This window comes from Corythoichthys intestinalis, chromosome 16 (genome assembly GCF_030265065.1).
Source record: "Corythoichthys intestinalis isolate RoL2023-P3 chromosome 16, ASM3026506v1, whole genome shotgun sequence".
Classification (NCBI taxonomy): domain Eukaryota; kingdom Metazoa; phylum Chordata; class Actinopteri; order Syngnathiformes; family Syngnathidae; genus Corythoichthys; species Corythoichthys intestinalis.
Window position 1 is genome coordinate 6,184,451 of NC_080410.1, and position 14,598 is coordinate 6,199,048.

General features: G+C 39.2%; 1 protein-coding gene across 1 annotated transcript in view; it reads right to left on the reverse strand.

The window, feature by feature from the left end:
* Positions 1 to 533: 533 nt before the first annotated feature.
* The window catches only part of s1pr2 (sphingosine-1-phosphate receptor 2), a 61,902-nt gene continuing 47,837 nt past the window's right edge, over positions 534 to 14,598 (reverse strand). Inside the window, exon 2 of the mRNA XM_057860532.1 lies at positions 534 to 4,451. Within this exon, the coding sequence (XP_057716515.1) occupies positions 3,224 to 4,339 (1,116 nt within the window). The 5' untranslated portion in view covers positions 4,340 to 4,451 and the 3' untranslated portion in view covers positions 534 to 3,223. The remainder of the gene's footprint in view (positions 4,452 to 14,598) is intronic.

Genomic DNA, 14,598 nt, shown 5'->3' on the forward strand with positions numbered 1-14,598 from the left:
AAAATGTCATGTGACTCGTTACAGGAGTGCTGCCAGCATTGCTGCAGAGATTGAAGAGGTGGGGGGTCAGCCTGTTAGTGCTCAGACCATACGCCGTACTCTACATCAAATTGGTGTGCATGGCTGTCACCCCAGGAGGAAGCCTCTTCTGAAGACGGTACACAAGAAAGCCCACAAACAGTTTGCTGAAGACATGTCAACAAAGCACATGGATTAGTGGAACCATGTCCTATGTGGTCTGATGAGATGAAGATTAATTTGTTTGGTTCCGATGTTCTCAAGCATGTGTGGCAGCGACCAGGTGAGGAGTACAAAGATAAGTTTGTCATGCCTACAGTCAAGCATGGTGGTGGGAATGACCCCCCACCTCTTCAATCTCTGCAGCAAAGCTGACAGCACTCCTGTAACGAGTCACATGACATTTTGGAGGGAAAATGATAAGCAATACTCAATTTGGACATTTAGGGAGGTACGTAGTTCCCATGCTGTGTACTCACTTTTGTTGCCAGGGGTTTAGATATTAATGGCTATATTTTGAGTTATTTTGAGGGGAAAATAAACAGACTACTTTTCATTATGTTGAAGTGTCATTTTGTCAATGTTGTCCCATGAAAAGATATACCTAAATATCTGCAGAAATGCGAGGGGTGTACTCACTTTTGTGATACACTGTATTATGAGAATTAAGTGGTTAATATTACAAAACCTTATGTCCTGTACATAATCTGTATGATGCAGCACCACTAAATCGTCATATTACCCATTCTAAAATTCAGCGTCATGAGATGCTCAGTATTGTTCATTTTAAAAGAAGCGGCGCAGTGCTCCGTCTCATAATATTATGTAAAGTACTGCATTACCGCACTATAAGGCGCATCGGAGAATAAGGCGCACCTTCAATGAATAGCCTATTTTAAAACTGTTATCATATACAGTATATCGGACACACCACAATATAAGGTGCAGTAGTAGTAGCAGTGGTTGGGGTTGCGTTATACAGCCACTAGATGGTGGTGGGAATGTCATGCCATGATTGGCTAATATTGATCCATATATAAGGCGCATCTGATTATAAGGCGCACTATCTGCTCTTGAGAAAATTGAAGGCTTTTAGCAGGCCGTTTTTGGCCTTGCAGTGCAGAAAATATGGTACTTAAAGTTTTGTCATAGACTTCACTATCAGTTGACAAAACAGCTCCCACAAACATTGTGCCACGCCTTCCCGTTGGAGGCCGACCCAGACAGAGCTGGGTTGGCTTTCACTGTGATAAACTCAAACACTCACTGCGTTCAAACGCAAGATTTAGGTGGAAACAGGACAAATGTTTTACTCCATGCAAGCAGGCAGGATTGTCTCAAGAGTGATTTGGTCGAGGATTCAAGGTAACTATTATTAAAAGAGCCCCATGCAAGCACTTTCAACTTAAAAAGCTCTTTCTTTTGTGACGGCTGCCACATTGGATTACACAATAGCTTAATTTTAGCTTGAAGTATTTATGTAAAATGAATGATAACTGTCTAATTTTTAACCAAGAATCTAGACTGTTCTATGTTCATAGCTATAAAAATTACGGTGATGTACGCATTTATTTACAAGAATTTTGAACTTAAAAAGCTCATGGTTTTGTGATGGCCGTCAAGTTGTGTCCATACACAGTAGCGTAAGTTTACATTCAAATAATCAGGTAATTTTCGGCCAACTGCCCGTTTTTTGGGCAAAAAAGTAGTAATTCAGACATTTCTGCGTCCATACAATTTTTTTTTTTTAATGTTTTATTTTATGTAACATTTAAATCTAAAAAGGACGAGGTCCAGATAGCTGGCAAGGCATGCCTCCGTGCTGAGGCAATATTAACATCGGAATTCAACCTAAATAAGTTGTGATTGTAAATAGAAAAATTCTAATTTTGCTTTTGTTGAGTAAAATTGTGATGATTCTGCATGATTTCCTCAAGTATTAAGTTTCTGATGTGAAAAGAGTGATTTATTAGCTGTTGAAAACTTGCACTAAATAAAAAAAAAAAAAATTAGGTTACTATTTTGGGCAAAACCTTATATGTTGAATATTGCCATTGATCCTGAAAATATAGGTGATTATTGCTGCATTTCGTTATTTTTGAACATCTCGCGTAGAATTTGAGATTTTTATAGCCATTTAATTTTTTTTTTTATACTTGTATAAAAAATAATGAACCGGCATTTCATTAGGGAACGACGTTGAATTTTTTTTATGTCTCTGCTTAAGGAGACACATATATGCCTAAGGGAGGTGCCTGTTTTGGTTTTAGGTCGCTAGCGGCTTTGGGTTTGAAAATATTTGAATTTGAAGTTATTGAAAATAGGCCCCCTACGGATCGGCCCCGAGCCCTGTGGTCAACTGGTAGTGAAATATATGGTTTTGTAATGTCATGATATGAATATCTATCCATGCTGCATCGATAAATTTAACATATAGTATGTACATATACATATGTAGTCCCATATCTAGTAATATTATGACTTTTTTTCCTGTAATATTACAACTTTATTTCTCATATTACAATTTTAGTCTAGTAATATTATGACTTTCCTCGTGAATTACACCCCCCCACCCCCCAAGTAATATTATGGCTTTAATCTCGTAGGCCTATTTTTCAACGGAGGCGGTCCAGTGCTACATCTCAAAGTGTTATGTCAAGTCGTAATATTATGATTTAGCCGTGCTATATCTAAACATATTATGTAGAGTTACCTAATATTCTGAATTTATGTTACGACTTTTTTTTATCCGCATATTAATAATAATAAAACAGTAGTAGTAGTAGTAATAACTTTTTTTTTCTAATACTACTGCTTTATTCTCGTAATATTACAACTTTTTGCAAGTAATTTGGTTTTAAACAATGAAACTAGGTAAACAAAATAACAACCCTCTAACTGTTCAAACGGCTTGAAGGTTATTTCATGAATGTTTTTTTTTAGCAGCTATTGATGGCAATTGACATCCAAGCCATTTGGACTGGGAGGGGCTCCCCTCTCCCAGTCCAAATAGATTGGACGTCTATCGCCATCAACGGCGTTGAAAGATGATACTTCAATGCTAACCTTCCCATTTCAAATGGGTTTGATGTCTATCGCTGTCAATGGCAGTGAATGAATGAAAAAGTGGTCTCACACCCTGACACGAGCGTCATTTGATTGCAAGTTCACTCGATTGCATCTGCTCATTTTTTGGCCGCAGCTATCACACGCATGTGGTGCAGTGCTGCATAATGGGCGTGGTTTGGTGTTCGTGTTTGTGTGTGCAGTGCTCGAGGGAGCTGGAGCTCTTGAGCGGCACCAGGCAACGTTCGGCGGGCCGCCCGCTCTGCAGCACCCCCCAGCAGCACAGTACGCGCAGGAACTCCTTCCGCATGTCCTTGCTGCGCAGCGTGTAGATGACCGGGTTGAGCGCAGAGTTGAGCGTGGCGAAGCCGAAGAAGATGTTGGCTTTGGAGAGGATCGGGCAGGACTGGATGGTGCTGGACGAATCCAGGAGGAGGATGGTGAAAGCGGGGAGCCAGCACATTATAAAGACCCCGAGCACGATAGTGACCGTTTTCAAGAGGGCGTAGGCGGGGGAGTTAGTGGCCTCCTGGTGGCTTGAGCGTACGATCAAGTAGATCCTCACGTAGAGGATGACGATAGAGAGCAAGATAAGGCTGAAAATGGTCACCACGAAGAGGATGTACTTCTTGGAGTAGAGTGGCAGCACTGCGGAACACTCGGGGAGATTGTCAATGCAGTTCCACCCGATGATGGGGAGCCCGCCCAGCAGGATGGACATCACCCAGCAGGCTCCGATGAGCAGGAACATGCGGCACGTTTTAGTGGAGCCGTAGACTTTGACCTTGGTGATGGCGATGTAGCGCTCGATGGCGATGGCCAGGAGGCTGAAGACCGAGGCCGCCAGGGCGATGAACGCTGTTCCCTCACGAATGAACCACTGCACGGGCACCAGGTCAAATGTCCGTGAGCCCGAGAGGAAAATGTTGGCGATGTAGGCCGAGCCGGCCAATAGGTCGGAGAAGGCCAGGTTTCCGATGAAGAAAAACATGGCCGAGTGGAACTTCTTGTTGCGACACACGGCGATGAGAACCAGCAGGTTCTCCAGGATGATAATAGTGCACAGGACCACGATGATGATGCTTGGGTCTGTCAGCAACTTTTTGGCCTCGTAGCGCTTGTCCAGGTCCTCGATGGTCATGTTCTTGGCGAACACATAGTAATAGGGGATCAGAGTCCGATTGTAATACTGGGAGTATCTGCTTCTCATGGCGACCTGCTGGCACAGCACAGCTCCTTCACGGCAAGGATTCATTCACTCAGCGAGCTGATGCTGGAGGATGTGTGTGGACCATGAACATGGCCCTGAAGGAAGGAGGGAGAACGCCTGTCCCACAGTCACGTCTCAGGAAATCTATGTGGGTCACCTGTGCGCAAGGAGAAGATAACATTAAAAAGGGGAAGCCTTGAGTTTTTCAAGATATGACCTGTCACTTGACCCTTTTCTACTCTATAGATAAGATTTTATGCAAACTCTAGAAACTATGATGAAGTATTAAAGCCACACACAGAGAGAACAAAAAATTGCCCACGTGAATAAAATTTTTTTAAAAATCCCGAGAGTCAGTATTACGTATTATGGTATGACTTTACCTTTAATCTTGTAATAGTACGACTTTATTTTCTGAGTATTTGAGTTTATTCTCATCAAGCTATTTTTTAATCTTTCTTCGTGTGTCGTAAGAACCTAAACGCTACCTCGCGAAGCCACGAAGGACGAAGCCAGTGGGTGGCAGTATTGCTCCTTAAAGATAAAGTGGTACCTCGACATACGATCGCTTCGACACCCGATCTTTCCAACAGCCAATGTAAAATCTGATTTGCCATTTGTTTCAACATTCAACGATATGCTCGAAATATGACGCTTTATGACAGCGCTGCAGTTTGTTTTCCCACAAGACGGACGCACGGCGGATTTTCTTGTGAGAGTAATCCACACTGACTCCAAGAAGATTAATGCAGGTAGTGAAAAAAAGGTGACGCTTACCATTGAAATAAAGACAAATGATTTAAAAAATATGAGTGTGATGTGCGCATCCGTGAAAGGGCTCGACAATACGGCCGTAGAATGGCTACGATCTCCACAGTCCTCCTTGGACCTCAGTTCGCCAGGCTTTATAAGTTAAGATGACAATTATTATTGTGGTAACATCGCCGAAGAAATATCCAGCTTCGTCTGGTTTTTAATCATTTATTTCAGAACTTGTGCAACACAACAGGCCAACTATCCACCGCAGCTGAGGCCAACAACACGAGGACATTAAAAGAGAAAGTAAAATCTCTGCCGCACCTTTCTCTGTCACGTCAGCCACGCGGTACGTTTAGGTACAGCACGCAAAACACATCCGCCACATTAAAACCCGATTCGTTACATTATTTGTGATAGTACCAGCAGTGTTTATTAAGGATTTAGTGTAGGTTTTCGGGCTATGGAATGAATTAATGGAATTATAATGTTTTCTTTAGGAAAATCCTGCTCGACATACAATCATTTCGACTTACAAACAAGGTGCTGGAATGAGTCACTTCGTATGTAAAGGTACCACTGTAGTTTGTCAGTAGACTCCACAGGAAAAACAAGGAATAACATGCTATAGGTACAGTTACTAGGGATGTACTGATCGCTCCGATCCGAGTGCAAGTCACCACCTCATGAAGTTGGCCCCCAATCAGACGCAAATTTATAGAAAAATTATGTTATTCGTTTGTCTAGGTTTGTGCTGAAAAAATTTTCGTTTGTGCTGCTATCATTTTTGAGATGTTAACAATGCTTTTATAGGTCAATTTGAAGTTTCAAATGATGACGTCACGCAGCCCCCCCCCCCCCCCCATTGCAAAATCGACTAAAAAATGTGCCGTTCGTTTATGCTATCTTTGTGCTCGTTCGTGCTGTGAAAATTTCCGTTTGTACTGCCGTTTTATAGATATTGAGATATTAATTTCGAGTGATGATATCAATCGCAGAGACTCTGTCGTGGCTAACAAAGCATACCAACTCTCTCAATGACAGAGGGGTGTCCCAACATCTAGCGAAAATGCAGCACAAATGAATGCAATGGGGTTCGATCGAGCCCAGGTTAAGAACCACTGCTCTAGATGAACAAACATTCCTTCGCTGCTAACCCTCCCACTTCAAATGGAATTGACGTCTACTACAGATAAACTCAGTTGGACTTAGTTTTTAAGAACCACATGACTCGACATCTAGCATCATCAATGGCAGCCATTTCTGAGCTCAGTCACTTGTTAATGGATATCGAGGCCATCTAGAAGCCTGAAATTGCAAAGTGACAGTTTTACTCGTCATGTTTTGATTTTCTGTCATCTCATTTCACTGGCAGGCAGTGAACACTGTGTTTCTGTTTGGAGAAACGCTCGCTTAACGCCCCCACACACAAAGCTTTCTACTGCTTTTTGCGTTGTAACGATAATCCCGTGATTTGCGAGAGCGCTTAAATGGCACTTTGGGGGAACATATTATTTTGCGGTACAGTGCGTTCCCATTCTCAGATTGAGATCCCATCTTCAGGTAGATAAACTGAGTTCAAGACAGGAGACGAGGACTGCCAGCTGGACAAAGAGGACTCCTCTGGCTGAATGAAGGACACATTCCACTAATGCCGGGCCCGAATGCTCTGCTGTCAACACAAGGCATTGTTGTTGGAACCAAACCATTCTGCTCCAGTGAGACATTTTTCGACACTAGCCTCCTCGGGCATGTGTGAAAGATCTCGAAAGCGATGTACAAATCTATTTTAGACACATAGAGGATGGAGAAATAGGGGTTAAGGAGAGATTCTGACCATTACCGTAATTTTTGGACAGTAAGCAGCTGCTTTTTTCTCTCTCCATTTGAACCCTGCGGCTACTATAAAGAAGTGACTTTCTCATGCCTTTTTTTTTGGACAAAAGAGTTTCATGTTTTCTCGTTAAAAATAAAAACATGATGTTTCATTTTCATTTAATTTTGCTCAGTGGCCCGGTGCGTCATGTTGACTAACAACTCTAGCAACTGGCACGAGTGCTTGACTTTGACAACATTCGATTGGAGTTTTCCGATATTATCGGGTAGCAGACAATATCGGCCGATAAAAGCATTTTTAAAAAATGATATTGGATAATATTGACATTGAATTTTCATGATCGTTTTTGGCCCAATATGTATATGGCAGTGCTGTCATGTCATCTCATTGCTTGCCCGTGTTTCTGGTGTTTTTTCGCCCCCCTGCTGGTGCTTAGCTGTAATTAGTTCCAGCACATTCCGCTGACAGGGTTTAGGGTTGGGTTAGGGTTAGGTTAGGGTTGTATGTGGACGCTAAGGGCGTAGGTTTGCATAGGGACGGTAGGGACATAACACTACCAACTTTTCAGGATGCTCATTTTGTCCCCACCAACTTTTATGCAACCTTATTTGCATTATATAATGACTTCAATTGTATAGGTAATTTAGATTGTCTTCCCATGTTGTAAGGATAGAATTAACCCTTCCTTTATTAAGTGAATTACAGTGGTTTCAATATGTCCAGACTTACATTGACCCCTTTTCACTTGCTGAATGTGCTAGTCCATTTTTGCCCCTAAATGCAAGTTTGATTGGGTGATGACTAGACCCCTCCCCCCTCACACACACGCGTTCACAGCCGGTGTTCTGTCAAAGTTTTCACCCTGATAATATTTTGCTCCCAAAGCTTTTGTGGTGGTGAATAAGCACTCTTTTACATTCAGTTGGACTCTCAATGTTACCCAAAGGTGCTAAATAAACAAGTTACATCATAAACATACTCATGCAACATGAATATGGCATAAATAAATGCTTAAAGGCACGGGGAAGACGTTAACAGTGAGAGAGCGGCGTGCAGTTGAGTTGTGTGCAGCCACATGGCAGGATGTGTCTGAGGAGAACTTTTCTACATGTCTTTCCATGATCAAACGTAAGTAAATATTCTTTCTTTATCGAAAGGAACGCTTTACTTTGGAACGCTGCATTGGCGGCCATTTTAAACATTAGACGCATGCGCAGAACCAATTTTTTTTGTATTCCTGGATGGTTAAGAGATGATTAACAAGTTTGTATTTGTCAAATTTATCGCGTTAACAGTCGGTAATTAATTTTTTAAATTAATCACGTTAAAATATTTGACACATTTAACGCATGCACGGAATGACACGCTCACGCATTGCCTCAAACAGGTTACAATGAAGCCGTTTTTGCACATTGAGAGTGAAGAGAATGCCACCGGCCGCTGGGGGCAGCCGTTACATACTAATGTTATTCCTCCTAATAGTGGGAGAATTAGTAGTTGTGAGACGTTTATGCTGTTGCATTGTGCTATTTGTGCTCCACACATATTTCTGTAAGTTTACGTTCTTTTAGTGGCAATTATGTGTCTCTTGTTGTAATTTGGGTAAGATATGTACAGGGATATATATATGTTATAAAGGCGAGTGGACACAGGCGTTCAATGGACCACGCCGTCTATTGGCATACGCTTGGGCAACTCCTTCACAACAAACAGAAGTATCATTTAGTAAAAGCACAACAAAAATAATATGCCTATCTCTAAAAAAATAATAATGTTAACAAAAAGGAAGATGGATGAATGAATGAATGAAAAAGAAAAGTACTTCAATCTGTATTAATGAGACCCTATTCTTACACAGTTAAACAACGATTCAAAGAGAACTGGCATTCCAAATCAAAATAGCTACTTTTGATTGAAAATGTTACAAATTTTATTAAAACGAAAACATTAAGAGGGATTTTAATATAAAATTACTATAACTGGTACTAACATTTATCTTTTAAGAACTACAAGTCTTTCTATCCGTGGATCCCTTTAACAGAAATAATGTTAATATTGTTAATGCCATCTTGTGGATTTATTGTTATAATAAACAAATACAGTACTTCTGCACTGTATGTTGTATGTTAAATCCATCTTATCTTTCCATTCTAACAATAATTTACAGAAAAATGTGGCATATTTTAGAGATGGTTTGAATTGTGATTAATTACGATTAATTAATTTTTAAGCTGTGATTAACTTGATTAAAATTTTTAATCGTTTGACAGCCCTCATTTCTTGTGTATGTTAATATAATTTCATTCATTCATTTTCCATGGCGCTTATGTGTTTAAAAATTGCAATTTAAATTTGCTTATAAAATCCAGACACCTATTCTGGAAGTTTTCAAAATGTTTCTTTAGTAGTTTTTGAAAACTAAGGTAGAATCAAACGGTGTACCACCTAAACCAATACATATGCACGGCAAAACCCTACCTCTTTAAAACTGTTAAAAAATAAATTAAAAAAAAAAACATACTTAAATTCCCTTGTTTTCAGTGTATCTCCACTAGAAATAAGTGAAATTATCTGTTTGTGCTTCAAGTAAATTTTATTCACTTGGATTTCTTGAAATAAGAAAAATACCTAGCTGAAAATAAGCTTAACAGACTTATTTTAAGCAAAACGTTTGTATATTTAATATTAAAAAAACTTTTGTCCGAAATGTTCTTAACTCAAGAATACAAGTTGTTCAAAACATTTGAAAGCATTTTCTTCTTGATTTAGGTGAAAAATGACCAACTTTTAGATGTACGGCCTTAATAAGAACAAATACTTACAGTAAGTAATAAGTGGAAGAATCTGACAGATTCATCTGTTACCTAGCCTTTAACACTCAAAACAATTATTTAACTAAAGAAAAAATATCAGATAAAGACGTTAAAATTAAATTTGCAGTGTGAAAATTCGTATAAGTCAATACAGATTTATTTTGCATTAATTGTTCAGCCTATCAATTAATTAGGTTCATATTGGTGAGAAATGTAGCCCTGACCCCCGTTTACCCAATCTGTTTGGTCTTATTAGTGTCCCATCCCCGGCAAAAAGTGTACATGCAGGTTATGCTGTTATATCGTCCCTACCAATATTGAGACCAAACCTACGCCCTTGGTCGACGCAATATCATTGCAAATAGAGAGCGCTAAATGGCCAAGCTAACGTCTGACTAAATGGGTAACGTAACGTTCTTGCCCTCTCACCACTTTGTTTGTGCCTTATACAAGCATCACACAAGTTATATCCTTCCTTTGTTTTATACACATGAGCATTGTGTCTGTATATGTGTATATTTCGTTTTCTTTGCATTTGTGGTAAAATGTGGTTAAATTATTTCATTGCTTGCAAGCTGTTCTACCAGTTGCTACTCAAATTGAAACCTAATGTATACTTTGCATTATTTTGTGACTTTATTTCATATTACTGACACAATGTTTTGTTGTTTTCAGTTTGCCACAAAAGTATCAGTGCTCTTGTCAAGAGAAAGATGACCACAGTAAAGCCAATTCAACTTTCCCCCAGCGTCTGACTTCTCTTTAGAGCCTGATTTGTTCGCGATCTATCGATTTGTGTCCACAGACACATTGAGGACAGAAAAAGTGCCCTATTGGCACTTTGCACTTGATCCAAAAAACTGATGTTTGCTCTATTTAGATTTCAACAATAAATATAGTGGTGCATTATAGGCGCTTTTTCTATAACTACGGTTGAAGTTGTTTCTTTTTTTTCCCCGACAGAATGTTCATTTGGAAAACCTTGAAGTTGTTACATTTAATATTAGTAAACCACCCAGTCGGGCATCACAATACGATGAGCCAAAATATTTTAAGTCAATGACCGCATATACCGATCTCAATTTGTTATCGGTATGGGATTTTTTGGGTTGGACGATATCGGGATTTCGATTATCGGTTAAAAAGTCATTAACTGACAACTCTACTCTTGAGTGCTTGTGTGATCCAAGGCGAATGCGTCATTTGCTTTGTGCTATTCTTTTTCAAAATAGGTTTTTCCATCTGAATAACTTAAGACCTTTGTTTTTCTTTTAATTAAATTAAAAAATGAAAGAGAATGTTTACCGTTTACGCCTTTTTTATTTATTAAAAATTGTAAATCAACAAAAAGTTAAATGAATACATATAGAAAAGGGGAATGTTTTGCATTGTTCCTTTTTATTAATAAAACAATCATTTAAAAAACGTTTCCCACCCTTTTTCCTCTTTTTAAAATTATGATTATTTAAATAACTTTTTTTTTTTTAAAAGGGTACTAAAAACAAAACCCCAAAAAAAGAAAAAAAAAAATTTGTCATTCGAGGCTCCAAAAAGGATTTAGGGTTTTCAACAGTTTATTGAACATCAGAATAGACGACAATTCATTCGCAACACAATTAGTCAATTAATTGTTGTAGCCCTAGTTACCTGCCATTGACGGCGCAAAACGTCTAGGTTGAACCCAATTCAGTAGAGCAGGTAATATTATGGCAAGTAATTGCATGTTGGTGTTGTAACTCTTAAAATAACCTTCCCATTATCATTCTATACATGCACATGTTATTTAAATATGTGTATATATATCCTATGTCAGGTTGACAAACTAGCTCTCTGATGTGAAATTCTTCACTAACGATGTCGGGTTTCTTTGCTTGTGCATTAAAGCGATTTACAAATATTCAGATGACGATGGAAAAAGAAAAATCTGTCAAATGAGAATGAAAAATTGGCCTGCAGTAATAGGACGATCTAATTAGAGGAGGAGCTGTTGGCCTTAAAGCTGTCATTGGTAACACAATCCATGTGCGACGCTTCTCCGGAGGTAATTTAATGCTGATGCTTCTCACTACTACTCAACTGTGCAGAGAAGCAGAAGGAAGGAGTGTTAAAGCCACACAACAAGCATGCATGTGGAACGACATCTAGACACAATGGCAGGAATTTGAAAGGCCGCCCGCACAAAAATAAGCATTCGTGGACATGGGAGTCCCCGTGAAAGACAAAAGACATTTTTCTTCATGAATTTACCGTACTTGTCGTAAAGACAGAGTTGCAAAAAACCGCAAGCAATTGACGACTCCTCTCAAAAATGTTTCTATTGCCACTATTAGTAGCTTAAACCATAATTACACCACAAACTAGGATGCCAAAACAGTTTAATATCAATTATAATGAGTGTTGCACCGATACCATTTTTCTGCTCCTGATATCAATTCTGACACCCGGTAGTGTGATAGCGGCCGAAGCAAATACTGATATGACACTGAAAAAAATACATACAGTACCTGACAAAAGTCTTGTCGCTTGCATACACATGAACCTGAGGTGTCCCTGTAATATATTTGTAATCAATATTTTCTTACAAGAAATGGATAATTTTAATCCCAACAGGTTTTGGAATAACATTTTGGTGCCAAAAAAACTGTTGAAAAGTGTTCTGATGTTTACAGCTTGGTAAAGCCCATTGAGTCAATTTTTGCAAAGACATAAGTCTTGTCGCCTTGTCAAATGATGCACACAATCCCAGATTAGAGCTTCACCTGTTACCAATAATGGATCAATTAACTCTCAGGTGTGTATAAAAAGAACACCAGTCCACGAGACCTGGTCACCTGAAGTCCCTGTGTCAACCAGAACAGTGTCGAATTCTGTCTAGAATTGGCCTCAATGGTCGAATCAGTGCCCAGAAACGAGCATTAAACAAAAGGCAGTTTAAAAACCGTGTGGCATTTGCCAAGGCCCACAGCCTTTCAAAAGGATGGACGCTAGAAAAGTCGCAAAAGGTGGATTTTTCTGATGAATCTTCCATTGAATTACACCACAGTCGCCGCAAATATTGCAGGAGACGTACTGGAGCCAGCATGGATCTGAGGTTCACTCAGAAAATGGTGAAGTTTGGTGGTGGCTAAATCATGGTCTGGGGCTACATCCACTTCGGGGGTGTGTGAGAGATCTGCAGGGTGGAAGGCAACGTAAATACCGTAATTTCCCGAATATAATGCGCACTTTATACCCCCAAAATCAACTTGTAAAATCATGGTGCGCATTATAAACAGGTACATGGATGGAGACAGAAATATATAAATATTATATATATATATATATAAACGATTTTTTTTTTTTTTTTTAAATTGACACGGCCATGTTGTGTTGAAGAAACGTATGCGGCGATCCGTTGCCGACCATTACGGTACGTGACGTCACCATTTTGTTCGGTAATACTTCACTCTGATCAGCCGAATGATTTCATCTGTGTTAACTGTTTTTTTCACTCTTGATAAAGCACAGAATTTAGTTTCTTGAACTCATTTCAGTCAACGTTTATTGCAGCGCCGCAACTCGGACCATAACAAACATAACACAGACTTCCTGTGTCCGTCAACTATATCTGTCCGTCGGGAAACTCAAACCCAAATAACAATAGTTCCTATTGTTACTGTCGTGTCGACAGCGATGAGCTCTGTCGAATTTCTGACTTACGTTTTCACTTTTATTTTACCGTATCAATCCATGGAGGAAACATTTATTCTTCATGATGAAACGAGCAAGTTATACAGCAGCCTTTAAAAGAAAAGTGACATCTGTTTTGTTTTCTCCTGGATTCTGGTAAGTTCAAGAAATCAGATCATATTATTACCGTACATATTGTCAGTTTACGGTAATGTTTTGAACTAACAATGTGCTATGCTTGTGCTGTGTTTCACCAGTCATTAAAATGACATTTCTGTATCTGTACAAGAGCTCTGTTTTCTTGTATTCTTCTATTTAGTGGTGCTAAATTTGGGGTGAGCGTTATACAGGGGTGCGCCTTATATTCGGGAAATTACGGTATATTATATTATATTATATTATATTATATTATATTATATTATATTATATATATTTTTTAAATTTTATTTACTCTTGTTCCGTGAAGAATCCTGAATGGGTTATTTGATTGTGGCTTTCTGAAAAACAATAATTTTTTACATTTAGGCACTCCTGCAATCGTCACATGTTTTCTGTTACAAACTGACCCGCCCCCTCATCAGAGAAGGGAAAAGTTATGTGGCCCTCACAGGAAAAAGTTTGGGGACCCCTGGTCTACATGGTATTTATATACAGGCATGTATTATGGAGTTGTGTTGAATGCATGCATGTTTCTTTGTTACCGTTTCAGAAACTTAAATGAATTACTTCATATAAAAACAAGAAAAGACCAAGCCTTGTGTTTTATTGGTGGACATTCAATGTTGGCTGTCCGACAGTGCACAAGGAAGCGCACTGTTTTGAGCAGTACATTAATATATTTTTATTTTTAAGGGCTAAAATGTAACTCGATAATCCAGAAATACATTGGACTTACCAAAAGACACAACAGTATACAGTGGTACCTCTACATACGATCGCTTCGACACACGAACTTTTCGACATCCGACGTAAAATTTGACTCGCCATTTGTTTCTACATCCGACGACATTTTCGAAATACGACGACAATGGCAGCACCGCAGATGAATGCACGGCGGATTTTCTTGTGTGACAAATCAACACTGGTTTCAGAAAAGGTTGGTACAGGTGGTGAAACAAGGAAAAAGTTGACGCTTACCTTCTAAATGAAGATGCAAATGACAGAAAAATATGAGCGTAGGGTGGGCATCCATGAAATGGCTCAACAATACATCTCCACGGTCCTCCTCC